This window comes from Dermacentor andersoni, chromosome 2, assembly GCF_023375885.2.
Source record: "Dermacentor andersoni chromosome 2, qqDerAnde1_hic_scaffold, whole genome shotgun sequence".
Classification (NCBI taxonomy): Eukaryota; Metazoa; Arthropoda; class Arachnida; order Ixodida; family Ixodidae; genus Dermacentor; species Dermacentor andersoni.
In genome coordinates this window covers 197930632-197954869 of record NC_092815.1, presented here as the reverse complement: position 1 = coordinate 197954869, position 24238 = coordinate 197930632, and the positions used below count along the sequence as shown (strand labels likewise).

Sequence of the window (24238 nt, the reverse complement as noted above, 5' to 3'; positions counted from 1 at the left end):
ACATGGATGCACCCGCCGTGGTTGCTCAGTGGCTATGGTGTTGGGCTGCTGAGCACGAGGTCGCGCGATCGAATCCCGGCCACGGCGGCCGCATTTCGATGGAGGCGAAATGCGAAAACACCCGTGTACTTAGATTTAGGTGCGCGTTAAAGAACCCCAGGTGGTCTAAATTTCCAGAGTCCTCCACTACGGCGTGCCTCATAATCAGAAAGTGGTTTTGGCACGTAAAACCCCATAATTTTTTTTGACATGGATGAAGCAGGGCTGTCAGGGATAATCTCATAATTCAGGTCGCGGAGGCGTCATACAACCTTTTACGGACCAAATTATTTCCTGAATAGCTTTTCTGAAAGCCCACGCCGATGGATGGGACTCCACACCCACACTTTCTCGCCTGGCTGATATGCGATATATTGGTGCCGTAGATTGGAGCGTCGAGCATCGCAGTTCTGTTGTCGGGTGAGCCTGACGCGGGCGAGTTGTCTCGCTTGTTCAGCCCGTTGAGCGAAAGCTTCTGAGTCCGTACCTGTATAACCGCAGTCACGTGGCAATGTCGCATCGAGCATCGTCGTCACTTCACGGCCATGAAGGATAAATGTCGTCTTTACCGTTGTTTCCTGTTGCAGAGTGTTATAAGCGAATGTGATGTACGGTAGAATGTCGCCCCAATCGTTGTGTTCCACCTCGGCTTACACATTCAGCACGTCCGCGATAGTCTTGTTCAAGCGTCCTGTTAGGAAGTTCTTTCGTGAGTGATAGGCTGTGGTCCTTGGGTAGGCGGTGCCGCTGATGCTAATGTCTGTCTTTAGGAGTGTAGCCGTAACGGCAGTAACTCTGTCCGCTATTATCGCCGTTGGCGCACCATGCCTCAGAACCACGTTCTCAATAACGAATCGGGCTGTTTCCACTGCGGTGCCGCTTGGAAGGGCTTTGGTTTCTACATAGTGTGTCATGTTTATCGGTGGCAACTATTACCCACCTAATGCCAGTATTGGATGTCGGGAATGGTCCTAGAAGGTCCATCCCGATTTGGGCAAATGGGGTCGTGGGCAATTGAACTGGTTTTCGTAGCCCAGCTGGTTTCATATATTGTGGTTCGCGTCGTCGACGATCGAGGCAAACGCGCATGTAATGTTTCACAAAGGCGGCAATCCTTGACCAGTAATGTTTCTTTTGACCCGTACCAGCGTTCACGTGTAGCCGAGTTGGTCATATCTCGGTTCCTCGTGGAAGGCTTCCAAGACCTGATGGCGGATAGACACTGTGACGACAAGTAAGCGTCTGCTTCCGCTTTCAGAGAAGTTCTTGTAGATAACATCACTATAGAAGCAGAATGATGGCAAGCTTCTTGCAAATGTCGGGGGTGCGTTTCTAAGCCGGCCTTCTAAAAAATTAATTAGCGGAATCAGTTCGCTGTCTTCCCGCTGCTGACGAGCATGGTAGCCGTGTCTAGAACTCTTATAAAAGCCATGTCTTCGTCATATTTTCCGACTTGCTGCTCAATCGGTCACCATAAAAGGCAATCATCGTCACAGTGATGTCGTGCGCACTTGTACACCACTGTCATATCAAATTCTTCAAGCCTTATGCTGCAACGCGCTAGTCGACCGGACGGATCCATCAAGTTCTTCAGCCAGCAAAGTGAATAATGATCGCTGAAAACACTGAAGCAACGAATATAGAGATGTGGCCGAAACTTCATACCTGCCCATTCCTTTTCTGTGGTTGAGTAATTAGGCTTAGACCGTGAGAGCCTCCTGCTTGCGTAAGCAATGGCTCTCTTGACCGAGTCTTGCCACTGCACGAGCACAGCTCCTAGACGTATGCTGCAAGAGTCAGCATGAATTACGGTAAGAGCGTCCTCGTCAAAGTGAGCGAGCGCTAGGGTTATTCGCAGGCGCTGTCGGAGATCATTAAACGCTGCTTGTTCTTCTTGTCCGGAAACGTCTTCTCTTGTAAGATGCGGTAATGGTGAAGCTATATGTAAAAAAATCGGCAGTAAATTTTCGGTAATACGGGCGCAGATACCTAGGAAACGCCTCACTGCCTTCTTGTCCGTTGGCGCAGGAAACTTTGTGACAGCCGTGATCTTGTCGTGATGAAGGCGAACGGCTTGATGATTAACAACATGACAGAAAAATTGGAGTTCGTCGAAACCGAAGTGACACTTTTCTGCTTTCATTGTTATACCGGTGGCCCGTATCATTTGTAGAACCGCCAGTAGTCGTCTCAGGTGCTCCTCCAAGGTTTCCAAAAAGAAAGAACAATGACGTCGACGAGTTAGGCCAGGCATGTCTGCCACTTCAAGCCGGGCAGAACCATATGAGTCACCGAAAAGTTGCTGGAGTGAGCGTAAACCGAAAGGTAGGACTTTGGATTCGTAAAGTTCATCAGGCCTTACGAAAGCAGTCTTTTCTGTCTCTATCGTCGACCTCGATTTGCCAATAGCCATTTTAGGTACATCGACGAGAAGCAGTGGGCATGGCTCATCCTGTCGAGAAATAGTCTATGCGCGGTGATGAGTACGAGTCTTCCTTTGTCACCCGGTTCAGCTTGCGGTAGTAGACACAACAACGTAGACTGCCGTCTTTCTTTTTGACTGTCACTACCAGCGTTGCCCATGGGTTTTTCGATGATTTGATAACGTCAGCGTCGAGCATTTTCAGCGCGTGCTCTTCGATCGCTTCGCGTTCTTTTGGTGTTACACGGTACGGGTTTTGCCGAATCGGTCTCGCTGTCTCCTCGGTGATATTCCGGTGCTTCGTCAGTGGCGTCTAACCGACTCTGGATGACGACGAGAAGCAATCGCAAAACTGGCGCAGCAGATCCATGAGGCGCTGCCTTTCCGCTGGTGACAAGCTCGCACTCACGTTAAGAACAGGTGAAGGTGCCGAAGCGTCTTACTCTTCCTGTTGTAATGCAAAGTACTCGCCCAATTCCGTAATTTAGTCGAGGTAAGCAACTGCTGAGTCTTTTGCAGTATTTCATCGTTCCTTGCAGAAGTTTGTCAGCAATACATCCGTTTGCCCATGCATTACTTAGCCGAGACTTCTCGGTATGGCAACACGTTGAGTGAGCAAAAGCGTAATTATCTGCTCGGCAAGACCTTCCCCATTGTACTCTGTGTCGGGCCTGAAGCAAACAAGAGGCCAAGACGACGGTGACACGGTCACGTCGTCTATGATGCACAAGGACTTGCTTTGTAGTTCGGCACTTGCGTCCCAAGAAAAGGTTGGTATACTTTCTTGTATGTTCATGATGGTGCCGTACTCGCGTAAGAACTTCTTACCTAAGATAACATCCTTGCAACACTCGGGAAGAATAACAATATTTGCGATGCATGACGAATCCTCTATGTTGATCGTTGCAGTACACCTACCAGTCGGTGTCAGTAGCTGGCCTCCAGTACCTACAATGCCCGACTCTGAAGACTACATTTTCACTTTGCGAAGTGTGTCCGCCAGTTTTGCACTTACGATCGAAAAGTCTTGGTTGTGCAGTCGTATGTGTTCGTTCTGCTCGTCACTCTAACCCAGTAATTCGACTGTCGTCACGCTCACGTCGTCACGGTGTCGTGGCCACACAGTCACCGTCATAACAGTGTCGTCATGCCATCATCGTCACCCTCTCATTTTACGATCGCTATCGCTTCCGAAACGTGATCCCATTATCGTCCTACAGTAGTCTTTATACCGACTTCGTCGTTACATCGATGTCATCCCTTCGTTTTCTATCGTTATCATGCTGTGATCATTCAGTCGTGATTATGCCAATGTGTTTGGGGCCACCATCGTCAGAAAGTCGCTGTTATGCAGCCGTTGTCATAACGTCATCGTCATGCGGCCATGTTCGCGTCATCGTCGTCATTTCGGCTTCCAGCTGTCGCCATACCGTTGTCATCACGCGAAAGTCTTTATTCATTCATCTCCATCCCACTGTATTCATGCCGCCGTCGTTACATGGCCGTCGTAATGCCATAGTAATCATCCAAAATAATTGTCACCGCATTATCATAATGCCGTCGTTGTCATAGCGAATTTTCGTTATACCAACGTCATTCCTTCCAAAACGCTTCATTGTTGACATTACCTTGTCATCAAGCAGTAATCGGGATGCTGTTACGCTCATGGGCGGCCATGGCAATCGAGTGCCATAGCAAAGTCTGTTGATGCCGTAGACCGTGTATGTCACAGATAGCCGCAGCAACTGAAGTCTGAAAGTGGTCACTACAGATTGTAAATAAATGTGACATCAGCATTAATGTGTGTGGTGAAATTGATTGAATGTTAATCGCATCACCATCGATAGTCATGAGGAGTTGGGTTGCGCCGTAATTTTTTCTTGTGCTATCTGTGCATAAACCTTTCATCAGCATTCTTCCGTTGGCAGCACCACACAGTGAACTCGTCATCGTGACAGAGAGTGCTAAACGCTAAAACGGGTGAGGCCGTGTGCGTGCCATGAATTACTGCTGCTACCTCGATTGAGGTAGCAGCATCTCTCTGTCTGTCTGTCTGTCTGTGTCTGTCTGTCTGTGTCTGTCTGTCTATGTCTGTCTGTGTCTGTCTGTCTGTGTCTGTCTGTCTGTCTGTCTGTCTGTCTGTCTGTCTGTCTGTCTGTCTGTCTGTCTGTCTGTCTGTCTGTCTGTCTGTCTGTCTGTCTGTCTGTCTGTCTGTCCTCTTACGCTTACCGAGTGACCCACGGTGCCAACAGCCTTAACCGCAAAGTAGGCGCTCGCGTTCATGATGGCATGGTACCCTCGTCATGCCCTCGACGCCCAGTCTACGCTGTCTACGAGGCCGAAGTTGTCGAACAGCTTCGGCCACTTTAACTTTGAGTGATCATTATACAGTCGTCGTCATGTATTCGTTGCAATACTGTCGTCCTCATGACATGATGGTCATTCCATCATCGCCGCTCTAACTTCGTTTTCCAATGGTCGTGATGCTGTTGTCGTAATACCGTCATGACTTCGGACACCTTATCCTAATAAGAGGGCGAATCAGAAAGTGTCTGCGCCGTACGTACATGACATTCATCATTTGCGCCTATCTTTATTAGCCAAAATAAGACACATACCGGTGATTACAAATACACGAGCTACTCTACGCGCGTTACACATTTTTGCCACATGTTGCCCCCGCCGGTCCATATATTTATGTCATGGCAGCACCATATTTGAGGTGCCCCTGTGGTAGAATTCGTCCGGCTGAGTTTGTGCGAACGCTCATTATCATGCAAGTCTTCACGGCCTTTTGCAAACTCACAACACCACCACCTCACACTTCTCAAAGCGAGACACCTTTTCCCATACTTGGGCTTCATTTCCTTGTGGATTTCAATGGGCGTTCGTCTCTGGCTCCATAATAAACGGATCATACTTCGTTTTTTTTATACGCCGTGGACATGTGCAGCACAACCGCCATCTTGGACAACTGAGAGCAGCGCCGTGCCGCGGAGCTACCGGCAGATAACGCCGGGCCGGTGCAAGAAAGGCCCGCCTCTGGGAATGGATATGTTGACTTCACATTTAGAGGCCTAGTTTGGCTAAAAAAAATTGCGCCAAGGACTTTCTGATTCGCACATGTATCTTCATGCTGTCAACATCAATTCTACTTCATTCTATTCGAATTATGCTGTCATTATATAATAGCTATTGTGCTGCCGTTGTCATGCCAACGTCGTAATTGAGTCGTCAGGTAATCGCTGTCATGCATCCGTTGTCATGCTGTTGTCGTTACGCCTACACTTCAGCTTCGTCATCCAGTTGCCGTCCTCCTGTTATGGTTATATTAGCGTCATCGTTTGAAGATTGTCAACTCATCGCGATCATGTTTTTGTTATACTGCCTTCGTCATTTCATCGACTCATTCCTTCACGTGATTTCACCATCGTCACTGCTTTATCATCACAGAAATATCGTGAAGTCGCCACGCTTATGGGGGACTTTGGCAAGCGAGTGCCAAGGAACAGTGGGAGGATGTTGGGTAATGTGAATGCTACATAGTCAAAACACGTGAAGTGTTCGATGGCCGTTACAGAGTTGAAATTAATGTGATTCAGTAATAAGGTATGTCGTTGCATTGCTTGAATGTTAATCACTTTACCGTCGACAGTAATCATCAGATATGCAGGGCCGTAATTTCTTCGTCAGTGAATTTTAAATTTCTAAAGACTTGGGTAAGGTGGATACAGGCGAGCTCGCTTTCGATTTCAGGATTGAAAATAATAACATAATTGTGGCAATTTAACATAAATTACTAACTTTCCTTACACACTGCTACCTTATGAGCACCTTAGCCCTTTTATGCCCGACACCGCTTCCAAAGTTCATTGTTTTAGCTCTTTGAGCTAATTACCATCGATATTTCCAGCGCATAATGGAACCGGACATGCCCGCGCCTATGGTCTACCGTATCTATTCACTATACCCGCTTACTTCTAAGACTGAAAAAGTGCAGGTATAGCAGAGAAAGATAGAGAGAAGGGAGATAGAGACAAGAGTGAGGAGGCAGGAAGAAAGACATGGAGATTGACTGGCCTTTGTCAAGTTTGCGGCCCTACACATGAGGAGCGGGACGTTGGAGTGTAAGAAAGAGAAAGAGATAGAGAGAGAGAAGACGCGAGTTTTGATCGCAGTTGCACATGCACTAAGCCCGGTGCAGCATATCTAAAATGGGGCACTCAAGATTATCGCCTTCAATTTACCTTCAGTTACCGGAAACTTCAATATTACCCCAGTCCAACTACTCATCTCAATAAATAAGCCACTCCAAGTCATGGGCGTTCTTATTCTTCTGCTTGCTCGTGACCAAACTCCGATTATTAGCCCATGAGCTAGGTTGACATGAACTTCGCCTCTCTCTTGTCGTGGCTTGCGACTTTCCTCTGCTACGCAAACTACGTCGATTTTCTAAATACAGTCCTTTATGAATTTTGTGGTGTTTCGGTCGTGCGTCCATGCGTTTGTTTTATTTCGTCCCAAAAATTTGCGTAAGCAATTGTTACCCACAATAGGTTCATACTACCCTAATGCGAATTTATGATGACTATATGATGTGCTTGCATGAAGTGAAAGTGTGCAAAAGCAGCACATTTGATGATTAGGGTGCAATCACGAGGTAGGAAAAGAAAGCGGCACAACCACGCGCCGTTTTTGTGAATGACTGTGATTATATGCGATCATTCCTTTAAAGTTTATGGTAAGCATTAAATATGCAACACCAATTAGCCCATACACATGTGTAGTCGTGCAAACTTAGCGCTGTTACATTGAAACAGTGTTCAGTAATTCCAATATCTGGTTGACCTGAAGCATACATCTTTTATGTTATCCGCCTGGGTTACCGGAAGATAACACATCACGAGTAAGTAGAGACGTTGGCGAAGTCTTAGTGTCAGTCGTAGGCCTCTACATCAATGCGCTAGTATTGTTTGGGTACTTCGCTAACTTTCTGTGGGGTAATTATCTCTCTTTCTATGTACGATTGTTTGTAACTAATCGTTTTCCCGCCTGCCTTAGTTACAGGGTAAGAATACATGGTCAAGTGGATAACGCATCGGCGTGTATGCTGAGGTAACTGGGTTCGAAAGCAACACTTGTACGAACTTTTTTTCCGCTCACAATTGAAGCGTGCGATTGTCTGACAGCGTCGGTTGTTGATTGTGCAAATGTAGATTCCTTTGTGAAATCTTTGTCGTTGCACTTGATGTAAACCTCTCCTGCTAGGGCAGCATTGCTGCCTGCAGTATTTTAATACAAATAAATAAAATAAATAAAACTTGTTTTGCTGAGCATGGGGCAACGTGTACACATGTGCTGTACTTCAACGAACCTCTCTCACGCCGATATGGGTCACTGCAGATACGGAGCGGGCTATGTACTGATGTCCAATAAAGTGTTTGAAGCCGACTTGGAGCACCGGGTATTTACCATTAGGTGTGTGCCGCTCTACAATGAGGGAAATGATTTCTTAGGTTTCTTCGACGCGGAGCAGAATTCCAAACCCCGTCATACTTTTTCCTCACGAACAATAACACGGCGCTTTAGTAGGCTGAACGACAAATGCACTGTGTTTGTGCCGCATTTAAGTGAACGCCTCTCTCGCCAAAGCCTCAGCCAGCTGCGCAATTCCGCAATTCCGCTCTGTAGTTAACCACATGCCAACCTTGGTCACTGTGTATGTACCTCTGGGCGTGCGGCAAGGGAGGGAATAATTCTTAGCGTTTTGCAGGCGTAGATGCGCTGTCTTAGCGCCGATGTTTGCTTGACGCTTTCTTTTGTCAGCGCGTGACACTCCGCAACGCCCTCCTCGCCTCTGTTCTCTCGTTGCGCTTTTAAGGCGCCTCGAGTGGTTACGGCTTTTATTGCGCGAACAATTAGATGGACACTCACGACGCGTTTCTGCCGCCGCCGTGATGTGCCGTGTAACGACCAATGACCAAAGACCACTGTCGCCGCGCATCGTATGCTGCATGTGCCAGTGAAAGCATACGGTGGTGAGCCGTCGATGGCGGTTCAATCTCGTTGCGCGCAAGGGTGGAAAGCGGGCAAGAAGCGTGCGTCGCGCCGAAGGCTCCGGGAGGAGGGGAAAAATGAGGGGCGCTTCCTATTACGGTGGCTGATGCGTATGGCGCGTCCGCGCCGAGCGGGCCATTGTTGAAAGCGATCTTCAGTCGTGTGCAACCTGCCGGGAGGATAGAGATGGAGTTATATTCTGGTAGCTGCTGCGCATGGCGGGGCCTCAGAAACTCTATGTTGAAAGTGAACTGCGCTGAGTGCATAGTCTATGTGCGCGGAGGGCTGAAACATTCTTGTGCGCTATGTTCTCGACGCTTAGTTAGCGATGAAGCGAGAGGCAGCACGAAGGTCAATTCGCTTGAGGCTGCTGACGTGCTTCCTCATTCCAGCGTGTCAACAGCGAGTGTCGGCGGTCATCGAGTGATATATGCTCATTTTGCCTTGTGCGCACGTGGTACCATGGTTGTTAAGTCAGTTCAGGAACGAATGTTTAGAAGTTTACACGGCCAATTAAACTACTATTCTTGCTTCGTAAAGCTGTCTAATAATTTGCTATCGGAATCGATGCTTCGCCTTTTGGGGGAAACTGCGACTTTTCCAAAACACATGCCCAATATTCGGGCGACGCACTGGCGTGGCCATTGGCTCATCGTTCTCCCTCCTTCAACTCATTTTAGAGCACAGCTCTCAGTCGCCCCTTCCTGCGTTGAGCGTCGGTATCTCCTTCGGCGTAACTGCAAAAACGAACGACCGGAGCGCAGTGGAGGATGAAAGATGGCGATAGCGAAGAAAGCACGTGGCGAAAACAGGAGGAGAGTATGACGAAAAGGTGCGGGGCAAGCCCAGTTTCGTAGGAGACGTGCTGCATGGCGGCGCCCCGCTGCAAGATGGCGCTATACTAGCGTGCGCCTCCACCCAATCGCATATTACGTCATTATTATGGCATGCTGCAAGGCGTCCACCGATACATGCACGGAAACGAAAGGCTGGCGTTGCCTTTGGACCGACTGCGCGTGTGCTACTTCGCCTGCGCCGCCGCTGCTAGAGAATGCGCTCCGCGCGACCCACGCGCTCAATGTTCACGCTTTCTTTCTGAACGAGGAGCGATACTACTGGTGGAATTCGAAACACCTAAAGAGGTGCACTCAAATTTCGCATTTGGGAGTATCGTAATCGTCGGTAGTTTTTTGATCATTCATAGGTTATCTGATTCTACTTTCAGTGTCATATGGCATCTACATCTGGCCTAGACGACCGTTTTTCTCTGGAAGTGGTTAAGGAATAACAAGGTGCCCGATACACAAACGCCGGGAAAAATCAGCTAAAAAAAATCTTTCTTCAGAAACACCCAGGCCTCGCACTCAAAATTTGTTTCTTCTGTAAGTGGTGCCTTTTGTTGGCTTTTCCTTGCCATTCACCATGTTATCTCAGTGGCTACGATGTTGCTCTTATAAGCCAGAGGTCACACGTTCGATCACTACCGCGGTGGCTTTATTCCGATGGGAGCTAAGGGGCAAAACACTCGTTTGTTGCGTAATGCGTAGACGGTTAGAAACCCAGGCAGCCAATTTAAGCGGACTCCCCCACTACGGCGTGTTTCATAGTCAGTTGTGAATTTGGCACTAAAGCTCCGGCATATAACAATTTCAGAATGTATTTTTCCCACGCTGTGATCATCTCGTTGTTGCGTTGATGGCTATCATAAATGGCGCGCAACGGAGTGCCCGCTGACAAAGATATATTCTTACTAAAGGTAAGTTTGCAGATTCGAGGTTTAGAAACGACATATTCATTTTTTGCCAGAAAAACGAAAATCATACCCGAGCAGTGGTTGTAAAAGCTGATGAAGAATCTTACCGGAGGAGGAGGCGAACAAGAAAATGAACATTTCAGCCACTTTAGGAATGTTCGTTACGGGAAGAATTTTGCTAATATCTGGCCGCGTAGTATCGTTTGGTATCTAGAAAGCGTTTCGAGATGGGGGGGGGGGGGGACCAGTGTCTTTATGTAAGGGCAGAAATTTTCTATGTACTGCCATTCGTGTCTGGAACAACAGAAACGAACCGCCTCGATAAAATAGTCACTCGATAAAATAGAGCCGTTCTACAAAAAATTGCTTCAACAAGTGCTCAAAGGCCTGACACGGCCGTTATCGCCTATGTTTCCCTTTCGAAGTCTCCGTAAAGAAGTGTACATCCCACAAATTCACGCTTGGGGAAAACTGAGGGGGAGGGCTGAGGGGGCATTGTAATTGCAATATGGGGCGAACGATTTAAATGCTTGGCTGAAATATCACCGTTGGAAATAGTTAGTGAAACCTTCTATTGCCTCCAACAACAAGGAGGTGGTTTTTACCGACGCAGCCGATTATTGATACAGGAACAGGTTCGTGGCGGCAGTTACTAGCCACCGAGGCAACCACCTCACAAGTGTCACCATGAACCCAACACATACCGATGCGGCAGAGGAAGCGGCCAAACTACTGGCCCTCACACAAACCGAAGCTACACACGTGATCGGCGATTCGCAAAGGCATCTCGCTATTTTGCAAATGGGTTGCTAACAAGTCAGACTTCTAACAAGCACCTACAAAAACTAAGTAAAATATTGTTTTCAATTTATGCAAAACATACTAAAAAAATTCACCGAAAATGACGATACTCTCTAATGCAAAATTTCAGCGCATATCTGCACACTTTTGATTTTGCGATATATGGGATGATGCAGACAATCTGTATCGTGCGCCACATTGCAAACGGAGAGAAGTGTGCGCGACTGTCTCGCTAATTGGAATATCACGAGAGGCACGTAGGTTACAGATGACCGCGATTCATAGCAGCCGCCGCTGACAGACTTCCACTCATGCAGTATTTTGATTCCACATACGACATCAATGGACGGGCTCGCAGCGTGCCATTGCTGAACAGACGACGGCGCGCTACTCTGGCGCCATCTCGTAGTGGTCGTCGCCGCAGAGCCAGACTTGCACATCAATACGCTTTTCTTCTGAAGCTATAGCCACACCCTCATCCTGCGCTTTCCGCCGCCTCATCGTACCCCTGCACCGTCCTATTCTGCTTTCCTCCTCGCACTACTTCCGCTACCGCCATCTTTCATCCTCCGCTGCTCTTCGTGTTCGCTCTTACATCATTCACTGTCCCGAGGGCCGACGTGCAACGCAGTAACTGGCGCCTAAAAGCTGCGCTCTAAAACTGCACAGAAATCCAAGCGGCTACCTATGCGCCTTGCTCTAGTTCAGCCATAAATTATTTATGCAGAAAAAAATCGCATATCACCATTACTTCTGAAATGACAGCTATCATAATGTGGCATACCCAGTTGTGCATGTGATGACCGTGAAGTTATGCTTCAGTAACGTCCTTTAAAAATAGTTTCGTATGGCAGAATACTCAGTCATCCAGGAAATTTCTTTCCCAATCGGCGCTCTGGTGCGCAGGCTGCATGCGGCATGCTCGAGAGCTGCTTCACACACCTGTCTTACCGTGTGGAAGTAGAAAAAAATGTGCAGAACGCGATTATTCCTAGCTAATATATTGTAACGTTATTGGCTACATGTTGTGACTCCTGCAAAAGCGGACAATGGGCCAGCAGGAGGAGCACAGAGCTATGTTTGGTTGATAAAATTTATCTTATGGCGACGATGACTCGTATACTGAAGGCGAATTGTAAGGGTAGGTGCTGCATCAACATCGATAATCCCTATGTTGCCCCTCTCCCCCCCTCCCACTATTATTTGTTGGATTTCTTCTGTAACATTTGCAGGCGTCTCTTTTTTTACATCTCCACTCCCGTATCCTCGCGCCCATTCAATGAGTGCCCATCTTCGCACTCAACTGATACAATTTAAGGGTAAAAGGCAAGTGAAGGACTGCTGCATTTTAGGCAACCGGGTATGGTATTGAGAGCACAATTGTATGGTAGCTGTAGCAAGGTCCTGGAAGTTCACCTGCCGGGCGTTAAGTTTGAAGACGACGACGTCATCTGTGTGCCAGCATAACAGGTCCTTGAGCAGGACCAGGGACTCGTTGATGCGCTCAGCCACCATGACCAGGTCGAACGTTGCGTCAAGCTGCTCAACGAAGCGACGCACGGCGAAAGCATTGCCGAATTGCGCCGGCGCCATTCCCAAGTCGAAGCTCATTTGGTTGAAGCCCAGCTTGCTCCAGGTGCGGCTTCGGTCCAGCAGGCCCATCACTGACCGGTTCGCCAAGGCAGTGCTGGCGAATTCCTCCAGACTCATGTTGGTCATTTTCTGTGACATCCGCAAACGAAAAGTTGTTTCCTGCTGTTAACAACTTTGGTTTTTCAAACAAGAACGTATTGCTCTTGGAAGAGCTTAGCATACGGAGGAATTCTTTTGTATTATCGGACGTCAGTTGAATGTCTTGCATTATACGTTAACATGCAACTTAAAAATGTTTAGTGTTGTGCGATTTTAAAAATTGAAAACCGTGCAGTAGGTGCGAATTAAGTATCTCTTTGTAAGGCAAAGTGGTACACGGGAAAGAAAAGCAATACTCCAAAACAATGGCATTGGTTAGCACACTGATTGGTAGTCGAATTTAATGCGACTGAATGTATCACTAGAGTCGGTGCCATACTTAACCCTAACATGCCTGAGGCACTGCTTTGCGTCTCTTGCAGGGAGTGCTGCAGATATCTAGTCAGACTGGCTTCTTCCTTCCAGTGCTTCTCATAATCGCTCCTTACACTTCACGATCGCCAAACTAAGGCCACTATAGAGGCTATTTTTTCTAGCCGCACCAAATTTTCAAAAATTGGCTGTGGCAAATAGCACAATTCGAACCCTAGATGTTATTCACCCTCTGAGGCGGCCACTATTTCTACGAGAAGTGAGAACGCCTAATTGACTATTTAACATAATTAAGCTAAGTATATTTTCACTTATTTACTTTACGGCACATATTTCAGCACAAGAATGCCAGCTAGTAAGCGTGCGAGGCATTTTCATTGCAATATGCTTCTCCGGACTGTACTAGTTTTGAGATATTAATTTTCAACGTGTCCAACGAAATATATTGGCGGTCGAGTTACTTTCGTGCTGCAATGCACAAAATAGCATTTTCTAAAAAAAAGTGGAACAAGAGTGCATTCTTGGCGCAAGTTTGACGGCGTATATCCCGAAACCGGTGCCACTATCGAAATTCTTTCGAAGTCCGTATGCCTTCCGTACTAAGCAGCTACGATGCTTTGAAGGAAATATGTACCGTTGAGTAAATAATGAAAACCTTCATTAAACTAACTTTTTAATTCATCGATGTGTTTTTATTTCTCGTAGAAATATTGATCGGCTCATCGAGTAATATAAATCATAGATTAGAATTGTGCTATCTACCAGAGACAATTTTGTAAAATTTGGTGCACCTCAAAAAAAAAAAAAAAGAAAGGAAAAAAAAAACACACATGCTACACAAGTGTCTTCAGCGTCCAGGTAAAGTCTGACGGCGGCTGTACGTTCGAATTAAATCGCTGGTACTCCTGTGCATATTTGAGCACGTACAATGGTGATCGCGATGTGTGCACAATTTGTTCACACCTGATTCTTTCCATAAGAAGTTTGAAAGAATAAACAAAGTTGCTGACAGCTTTCTAGAACAGGAAGTGGATAGCGACGGCTGGATAACATTGAGGTTATTTTCATTATTTTCCTTTTTAGTTTAGTAGACTTGATTTGATATGATGGTACGCTCTTTGTATTAGGTTACTGCCTTTCTTTATTATTGTAGTCCAACTTATTATGCTCTCAATTGATACCAGCAGTATTCAATATAAATGAATTAATCAATATAGCTACGATGACAAGAAGCTCAGAAAGCTGATACGGGTTCGTGGAACCGAAAGGCAGACATTCAAATGTGGGCGTGCAAGCGGTGTTGAGCTTTACGCCATTGTCTCTCAGTGTTGCTCGCCTCCTTTTCATACTACTGGCACTGGTGTACCGCTCAATGCGAACACCGGGAAAGTGCAAAGCAACATCACTCGCGAATATTGACACACGTACTTATTTACCTTTTCTCGGGGAGCGCAGTTCACCCGCTAAGAGTTTAAAGCTATTGCTCAGCGCAAGATGCGCCTGCATTGTTTGAAGCTTATGCGAAGGTTATCGTTGATCCTATCTGTTGTCAAGAAACCTTGTGTGATCTGATTGTATGCGGCGCGAATTCTGTCAAACTTTTATTATATTTTATTTTTATTTATTTAAACATACTGCGGGCAAACATCTTGGTCCAAGTAGGAGGGGCAAATGAAACATAAAGGAAATCGTAACAGCAAGAACAAGAAAGCATGAATTCGTTGCTTTCAACACTCATCAATACACTAAAAAGAACAGCATGTCTGTGAAGCAACAACAACAAGACTACAATACATTTGAACACTAAACACCAAAGAGATAATTTTCCAGTGTTGTAGCAAAATTCTCAGTTGCGAAAATCTTCTGACGCAGTGAGTTCCAGTCTTTAAGTGTTGTGGGAAAATAACTGAGTTTGTGAGCGTTAGTTCGTGCAAAAAAAAAGGAAGCTAATCATTGATTATGTTTACGACGGGTTATCCTAGCAGTGGCTCCTTGGACACAACATGGTACATTTAGTGTAATTTATCCCGCGATTATTTTGTAAAAAAACGTTAAACGACTCACCTTTCTTCTTGTTTCTAAGAAAGGAATGTTATGAAGTGGCATTATTGCACTAGGTGAGTCGAGTCTTCGATACTTGTTCAAAATAAATGTGCTTGACATACGTTGTACCTTTTCAAGAAGCATAATATCTTTTTTGTAAAAGGATCCGATGTGACTGCAGCATATTCAAGTTTAGACAGAAGGAAAGTTTTGTAAGTCAAAAGTTTTATGCTAGGGGGAGCACCTTCTAGCTTCCTTTTAAAAACCACAATTGCGAAGCGCTTTAGTGCAAATATCTGTTATGTGCGGTGTCCAAGTAATGTTGCTACAGAGAGTAGTGCCTAAATATTTATATTGATCTACTTTTCCCGCTGGAATATCACGGATGATGTAGAGAGAAGTGACGGGATGCTTCTTCGCCGTAATAGGTAACATAACTGTTTTTTTTTTCAGTATTCAGCGCCATATTCCACTTCCTACACCAATCATCAATGGACATAAGAATTGTCTCTAATACATTCTGATCGGCTGTAGAGGGTATATTTTTGAACAAAATACTATGATCCGCCTATAATCTAATGCTTACATCCTGGGGCACAATATCGGCCCAGTCACTCACATAGATTATAAATAATAGCGGTTCCAGGACACTTCCCTGGGGAACACCAGAACTAATATGCAGCATCGTGTAGTGACATTTTTTTATCGCCACATACTGTGCACGATTACAGAGATAAGCAGTTATCCCCTGAACAATAAACCCTCGAAGCCCTATTTGCTGCAGTTTGTACAACAACTTTCCAAGAGGCACTTCATCGCATGCCTTGCAGAAGTCTAAAAACAATACGTCAACCTCTCCTGCTAAATCCAAAAACACTCGAAAAACCATGCGCAGTTGGGATTTGCTGAGTGATTCTAGATAATCCTTTACGGAAACCATGTTGATGGCACGTCCGAACTTCCTTATGTGTTAAAAATTTGTTTATATCATTAGCGACCACATCTTCAAACAGTTTACAGCAAGAACAAGTAATAGAAACTGGCCTTTAGTTTGAAACCAGTAACAGATCTCCTTCTTCATGTATAGGAACAACCCTAGCTTTAAGCCAATCAACCGGAACGTCAACAGTAGAAATAGACCGACTAAAAAGTTTAGCTAATGGCTGTGATAGCTGCTTAGCGTAAGGTCTAAGAAATTCATTGGGAATTCCATCTGGCCCTACAGAATTTTTATCGCTCAAATTAAGCAACATGGTCCTTACACCCTCACGCGTTATTATTAAATCACACCGAGACTATGAAAAGCGCTCGGTAGGCCCATTGTTATCGGTGTCCGGGAAAACTGACTGAGAATAATTATTCAAGGCATCACAGATAACCCTGGGTTCTGTTATGAGATAATTATTGGCTTTTATTTTGTCTATCCCTTCATTTCTTTCACCTACATAACGCCAGAATTTCTTCGGCTCAGATTTAATAAAATCAGCAAGTTGATTATTGAAAAAGTTTTGCCTGGCTGAATTCCACCTCGTGGAGAGGTCCTCTTTAAGTTCACCAAGCTCGGGTAGATAAGCTTTGTGCTTTTTCCTAAGCCTTTTAATCCTACACTTCAAATGGATTATCTCACGATTAATCTTTTATCTTACGATTATCTCACTTTCTGGAAGGCACGTGGTCACAAGCAGTTATGCTGAAATCTTCGATGAGTATTGTCTAAGAGGTGACGCGCTTGATTCGACGATTGCCGACTTTGCTCGCCGCTGTCGTTCAGCCTTTCAGCCTGAGCTTTGCTTGTTTTACTGGGCGCAAGTTCACCCAATAACGAGTTAGGTACGTGACGCACAGTTGTCGCTACTGTGTTATTCACCGTTGCTAGACTGTGACATACTGTGGAAGTTCTGGGTAGCTGCGCTGGGCGATGGGTGGTCGAGCTGGCGGTCGCGGCGGCGTTGGCGGACGGCGAAACTGAGGCGTTTCAGGGATCCTAGCGCTCGTGCGGAGGCCTAAGACGGCGGCCGATGGCGATGTCGATCATCACTTCATGCGCGGGTTGTGGTGATTCTGCCTGCAATTCAGAAACTTCCAGTATTCGTTGAAGTTATCACTTGACCATGTCACTGATCGAGGTTACCTGAGCATGCGACGAAAGGGACATCTTGCGCAGTACTTAGATTTACTCAGTACAGCAGAGCTATCCCAAAGCCATTCTACAATACAGCCAGCAAAGCCACATGAGGATAACTGCCTACCACACGCAGAGATATGGTCTTGGGGAACAAGTGAACGAAACTCTCGCCCACATGTTACAATATACGTCGACATCGAGCACAATACGTGAATACCACCGTCGCTTACGCAATCGTCGCTTACAACATGGCAGTTAAAGAAACAACGCAAATCAAGCCGTTCAAGCGGGCTTGCCAGCGGAAAGCCTAGACGCCTATCTTCAGCGCGCAGAAGACCGACAGCTCGCCCGCCCGCGCATCAAGAATCAGCCCAGGGCCGACTGCCGGCACTCTAATTTTTGACGAAGGTCCATGGAGTACCAGTCCGAATATGGGGTTTCTGCTTGGACCCCGGTACACCGACGCAGACGTAGCGAGAAAATTTTGCGATGCTGTCCTAGACCATATTATATCATCCGACGTAATGGCGTACTCGACTGAGATCGTGCCAGACAGCATTTCCCAGTCAAAGCGGCGCCCCTCACAAGCTAAAATAGCCCATGTTCCGCGCCTTAAGCCCTTCTACCAGCGCTTACCAACTCAGGGAGTTCGATTCTTTTTGTCTTTCTTATTCTTACTACATGTGCTTTCGTTTATTGTTCTTTTGTTTCTAGCATCGGGATGACGCTTCAAGAAGAGGGGGCATTGAAGCCTGTACTCATTCATCTTTTACTCGGGGACTGCATTCCACTCGCTAACAAATTAAAGTTATCTATAAGCGCTAGACGCGACTGCATTATTCGGAACTTACTCGATGGTTATCATTGATTCTATCTGTTGTGTCTGTTGTAACTGAACGTTGTGTAATCTGGCTGTATGCGCGACGCAAGTTCTCCAGTAATTTATGGAAGACACGCATGGAACAGCTATTCCGGTCGAACCTTTGGCGGGTATTGCATAAAAACACAGCTTGACCCGCTGATGACATTTCCAACGGTCGCCGACTTTGCTCCCAGCTCTCGTTGTACCTGAGTGTTCCTTGTTCTGCTGAACGCAAGTTCGTCCAAGTAAGAGTCACTTACGTGATCAACAGTTGTCGTATCCATCACTGCCACAGGAACATGACAATATCATGCCAGGCCTTCGAACGCGTCCACGGCCCCTTTCTTATTCTGGAAAACCCACCTGGCAATCTTTTGCAGCTAAAGCCACCGGTATTCTTCAATACTTTTCACAAAGTAAATATTGAAGGGCACCTGGTGCTAGTGACGGCTGCACAGAATTTTTATTTTCATATTTCAATCCTTCTTCTAACTTTCCTTCTTTTCTCCAATTTTCCAACCTTAATTTATCCTCATTATTCCGGAATAATTTTGCAGAATAATAAATAGTAGAGTATTGGCAGGGAATAAGTCAAATTCAGTTTTATAATAACATCTGAAGTTCCCCAAAAAGTTCATTTTAGGCATTGTGTGTCCTCTTTTCCTATATCGCCAAGTTAATAAGATCGTCATTTCATTTTAGTCTTTGTAGACAGTGAACGTTTCTTAGGCTTACGTTCTTGTCTGTGCTAACAAGTTGTTCGTGCACGTCAAATGAACGCTATTCTGATTTGGGGCCCTATAACGTAAAACTATTCCAATATGTTTCTATTCCAATTTCCTGACGTCAAATTTGCGTAACCACCGACGCAAGCACCGGGCGGTCACCCACAGGGTTGTCTGAACAGACCAATCAAATTCTCTCCTCGTTTATAGGAGGTCACTTTTGTTTGCTTGAAAAACGAATAACATTGCCTACATTGAGCGGCTTGTCGTGTCTAATTGGCTGACAAGAGGCGAGGAGAACGCTCAAGTGGAGAGGGATTCACTGGGGCAGAGCCAGTGCGCTGAAAATCGATAACCGGATGAAGAGGGTGGTGCCGGCGTCTGCGATTGGTCGGCTTTCCCTTACTTAGCTTGTGGTGGCTGGTCGAAAATCGCGGCGGCATGCAACGGAAGCTTAAGAATGACGCTAAAACAGACCCTCAGCAAAGAAGAGTTGGCAGAATGAGGTAGTAAACGTGCCGAAAGTGCTTGAAAACGTTACACGGTCACGCAAAAAGTTTTATTATACGCAAATACACCCATGCTCTCCGGCAAGTACGAGTAGCCAGCGTCTCAGCGATCGGCAGCAGCTATCTTTTATTCCTTTCGGAACGGGGCAGCCTGCGGCTATTCCGAAAAAAACTCAGTTTTGTTCGGCATATTAATGCATCTTTATCGCGTACACGTCACTTTGACGCGGTGAGTTCGTGCGGTTTTGTGACGTCGCGTGACAGGCAGGTGAAGTGGGTGCAGCCCGAAAACTTTTTACCAATAGCCGAGGGCTAATGGCGAAGAGGGTTCGAATCAGAAATAACTGTTTTCTTTTTTCTGTCAAATCATGCATAATACGTGTGCACACATCATATCAGATGGGGAGGTATTGCGGTTTTCGTGACGTCGCGTGACAGACAGGTGAAGTGGGGGGTGGTCTAAAAAGGTTTTTGAACCAATCGCAGAGGGCTGATAGCAGAATTGGAATAGAAAAGTTTGGAATAGTTTTACGTTATAGCGCCCTTGGTTTACAATATTAATATTTGCCTTGTGACCTTACAGATTTCCTTGAAACCGTTCACGTTTTTTGTTCTAGCATGGCGGAGTCGTAGGGTATGCATTTTATACATGCGTTTTGGAACGCACCTTTAGATTATAGTAGGAGTACAGAGACTCGAATAGCGCAGCAGGTTCCCGTACGATGGTGACAAAGCGCGGCCGCTGTCTCAGCACAGCGCGCATCTCCGTCTCGTGGAATCTCGCGTGGTGTACCAGCATGTCGAACGGTGGCCTGCCTGGCGCCATCGACCGGTGGAAGAGGCTTGGATGGCCCAGGTAGTTCTTGCTCTTTGGAAGCAAGAAGCGCAGGCCATGGCTCTCGCCGTAGCGCATCAGCATGTTCTGCACGGATGAGCTGGCGCACTTGTGCGTTTTCACGAAGCACACACTGCGCTGCTCTTCCGTAGGACACCGGAGCATTTTACCTCCAGGCACAGGCAACAACCTGCGGTACCCCGTGAAAGCATTTAAGCACTACTGCAAGAAAAATACGAGAAGAAAGGCTCAATACTGCAAACCCCAAAAAACATCGCCACAGATAAAGCGGGACGGAAGAAAGGGCTCAGTTTTTCTTCGCCAGGGTTCATTATAAGCTTAGAAGATTAGCCACGTTGCAAAGATTAAAATTTGTGTATTCTTGTTAACGCCTTTAGAACTTGTCTTTCTATCTCCTTTTGGTTCAGCATGTCCGCATGTAGCCGACCGTATCAATCAAGATTGTTTCAGTTCTTTTTTTAATTATACATTTCGGTTGAGTGCAGTGCACATATCACATCGCGCAGTATTGAAATATGCAGTGGTAATAATAAGTGTTTACATCAACCCTTCATCAAAAAAGCAAACTGCTATTTTGAAACTTAGCCCGACGCACCGTTCGTTGCGGCAGCTCGCTTCTCACGACTTTAGGTGTAGAATTCACACACCGCGACATGAAATCCTTGCCACGGTTAATGGTTCATCATTTAGATCCATAAAAACAAGTCTCACGTAAGGCAACCTGCTCTTATTTCTGAGCTGTGGTTTACCGGATAGCACAATGCGCTTACAGGATTCGTCTAAAATAGGAGACATCATTGAAACTGGAATATTTCGCCTTGGCAACGTAACTGCGCGATGAGTTGAGCTGCCCAAGTCAGCGTTGTGGTAGGTACCGCTGATTGATAAGAACTATTCATCATACTAGTTGTGTTTTTGTATACCTTCGAAACTTCAGGGTGCACAACCAAGTAATGATAGTCACCTTGGGAGCCGGTTACAGTTCTGCGATGTTATGCAACAGTCACACTCGCTACTGTTCAAATCAGTGTATTGCTTTGTGCTACGTGAACTTCGTTTTATGGTTTTTCGGAACCGGCGCATTGGTAAACGTTACTCAATGTTTTCTTTTGAACTTGTGTATCGTGTAACTGCTTAATTAAGGAGTATGAAGGGGGTGGGGGGCATTGGAACGCGCGCTATGCGAATCTATAAATGATTTTATGACGGGTCAAGAACAACACGAAGGCAATAACGATGCATCATCCAACGCTTGCGTTCTCGAAAGGAAGACACTAGAGGAAGGAGGCAAACGGCGATCGTCAAATTTATCTAGTGCCGTGACATGAAGGCAGACGTCGATTGAGGCCATGGAGCAATATTCACTCAGGTCGGTGCCGGCAGTCCCAAACTACGACTAGAACCCGAAGCACCGCACGTTGTACGGATATTCGGGGCACGAGTGCCTGACGCTACGCCTGCGCGACGGCCAGCGAAACAGTTGACTTGAACAGTCTCCTCAAAACCACCGACGAAGCGTTACATTATCGACGCCGAGCCACAAGCGACATTCATCGTGGCGAAACACCGCTTGCCTTGTTCTGCGCTCCTGAGCACGAGTAATCTGGGATATGATTTTAATATGTTAATCTTGACGAACAGTTAATTTTTCTCCATAATGTTTCCTTGGAGACCTGTGATATGTTCGGCTTCCTGTATTTTAATTTTCAGTGTGTCCCGTGTTGGACATGTTCAGCACACTTCCGTGTTGTCCTAACTTCATTGTTGTTATATGTCATCATCAATATAACTATTTAGGGATGGATAATCTGATAATGCTATCCGTAGTCTTAATGTATCGTCAACTACTGGTGTTCACATCAATAATTCAAAAATCTTAATGAAAGCCTTGGCAAGTTAGATAAACATTACGTTTCTATTTGTATCATTCGAATTTTATCCTACCAGAATTTGTATGGTATGCTAGCGATTCTTGACCACAGGTAAACTACCCATGAACTGAGAATTTCCCAGCAAAGCTCCTTTTCTTGAAAGACGGCAACCGCCTCGCTTTTTGTAACTATCGCCACATTTCACTTAGTTTTGTGGGTCGTAAGCTCTTGAAAAATGTTATCGCTTCTCCCATTTGCGGCTACCTGTACCCAAATGGTTGCTTATTATCCGTCGCCTGGATATTAGAACTCGCTACTGACTTGTATTCCTGCAATAATATCAGCAAACCGATTGCATGTTTCTAGATTTCAATAAATCATTAGGCCATGTAGGAAATAGTCGCCACATATGAAAGGTATCTGCTCTTCCTCTCAGCCATAACATTGTCTTGGTTGAAGAGTTTTGCCACTTCGCTACTCAAATATACATAACTAAATAACTTCACCTTATTCATTTGTTGTTTAAATTGGGTGTGAGACAACAAAGTTCCGTAGCCCCTCCTATATCCCTAATGTTTTGTGAGTTGACAAGCTCAGAACATGCAATGCGCGCGAACAATCGTGTCTGCTAAATATTTCTTCACTACGCGCCGCGGAATCATCTGAACTTTCAAACTGGATGCCGTTCTTCCTGCTCCTCATGGCCGCCGTGCTCTAAACCGAAGGGTGATATACACGTGCTAGCGCGCTTACGTACACATATTTGTTCTTTCACGTCACTCGTAGCAACACGTCACCTCGAAAATTATTCAAGGCAACATGTGTTACACGTGTAATATGTTGCTTGAATAGACGGATTATAGTTTAGAGAAATAATAAGACACAAACCGAATGCCCGTGTACTTTTGTTTTACTTCACGGGTATTCACGGGTATTTTTTTAACACGGGTATTCAGCAAGCACAGACGCGAGGAAAATTTCTGCTACCGCGCCGGGACCGCGACGTTCGGTGAGTAGCAGAAAACGTGAACTGAGACGCTCGCCCGCGCCCGCTGCCTGGCTAATGTCATGACGCTTTAGTTGGTCGATGAACTTGTTGATGCAAGATTCTGGCATGTTCACTGGAATTGAAAGGGTGCGGGAAGATTCACATTAAACCAATACAATGCGCATGGTCATGTTTGTGCTATGAATTAACGCACTGGATTACAAGAAAAGAAGCAGCGGGAAATCACACGCTGAGAATACCGATAAACATGCAGTGCGACGCAACTTAAAAAATATTATTGAAACGTCCAAGAATTCGGAAAAAAAAAGGATTGAATCGTCGCGACGCCATATCACAGTCACCGTAGAGGTCGAAGTCTATATAAGGAAATTATTTTTAACTCAATCTGGTAGCTTCCACGCAACAATCGTTGATTGTGTACTGCAAATGCCCATATTCTGTGCCCTTAAGCTCACGACACGGTGCGAGAACGTGATCACAGCGAAAGCATAACATTGTGCGCTCACATGCATGAAGACGCGCAGTCGGTCGCTGCGAACCCGTGCAATCGCTGATTTGAGGCTTCATTCCATTATGCTCCATTCGATAATAGAGGCAGCCCATTTTAACGACATATTTCACATAGTTTGCTCTCAGCGTTTGCCTACATTTCAGGCGAGAAGCAGGTTCGGGAGCTTCCATCACGGCGACCGTGTGCTGTAGCGTTCACTGTACATATTCGGTAAAGAGATAGCGTCTTTAAACGATTCTGTACTTCCAGTTTGCCTAAGGTTATTAATTTGACAGTAAAAAACTTCCCGCGTTGTGAGAGTGCTTACAAAAATGCCCAGGTGGTGTTTTTATTGAGCGCCATAAGCCAAACCTAGGAGAAGCGCACCGCGTACTACGCAAGGGAGTCGCTTCCGACAGATGGCGACTCCGTAAGACCTCGCCCCCGATATGCAGGACCTTCGCCTCGCTAGAAAAAGCGCTGCACCGGCGGCCCGCGTGTGAGTGATTGACCATTACGACATTGGAAGTGTTGGCAACTGTTGTGTCGCCCGTTCCTCGGCAAACAATGCATTCTTTAATGAACAAAATATGAGAACACGGTCGTGCACGT

General features: G+C 46.0%; 1 protein-coding gene across 1 annotated transcript in view; it reads right to left on the bottom strand.

The window, feature by feature from the left end:
- Nucleotides 1-24238, bottom strand: part of LOC126540144 (galactosylceramide sulfotransferase-like) — a 108821-nt gene that overhangs the window by 26120 nt on the left and 58463 nt on the right. Inside the window, exons 4-5 of the mRNA XM_050186931.2 lie at nt 20068-20425; nt 12489-12794 (exon numbers count right to left, since the gene is read on the bottom strand). Of these exons, the coding sequence (XP_050042888.1) occupies nt 12489-12794; nt 20068-20425 (664 nt within the window). The remainder of the gene's footprint in view (nt 1-12488; nt 12795-20067; nt 20426-24238) is intronic.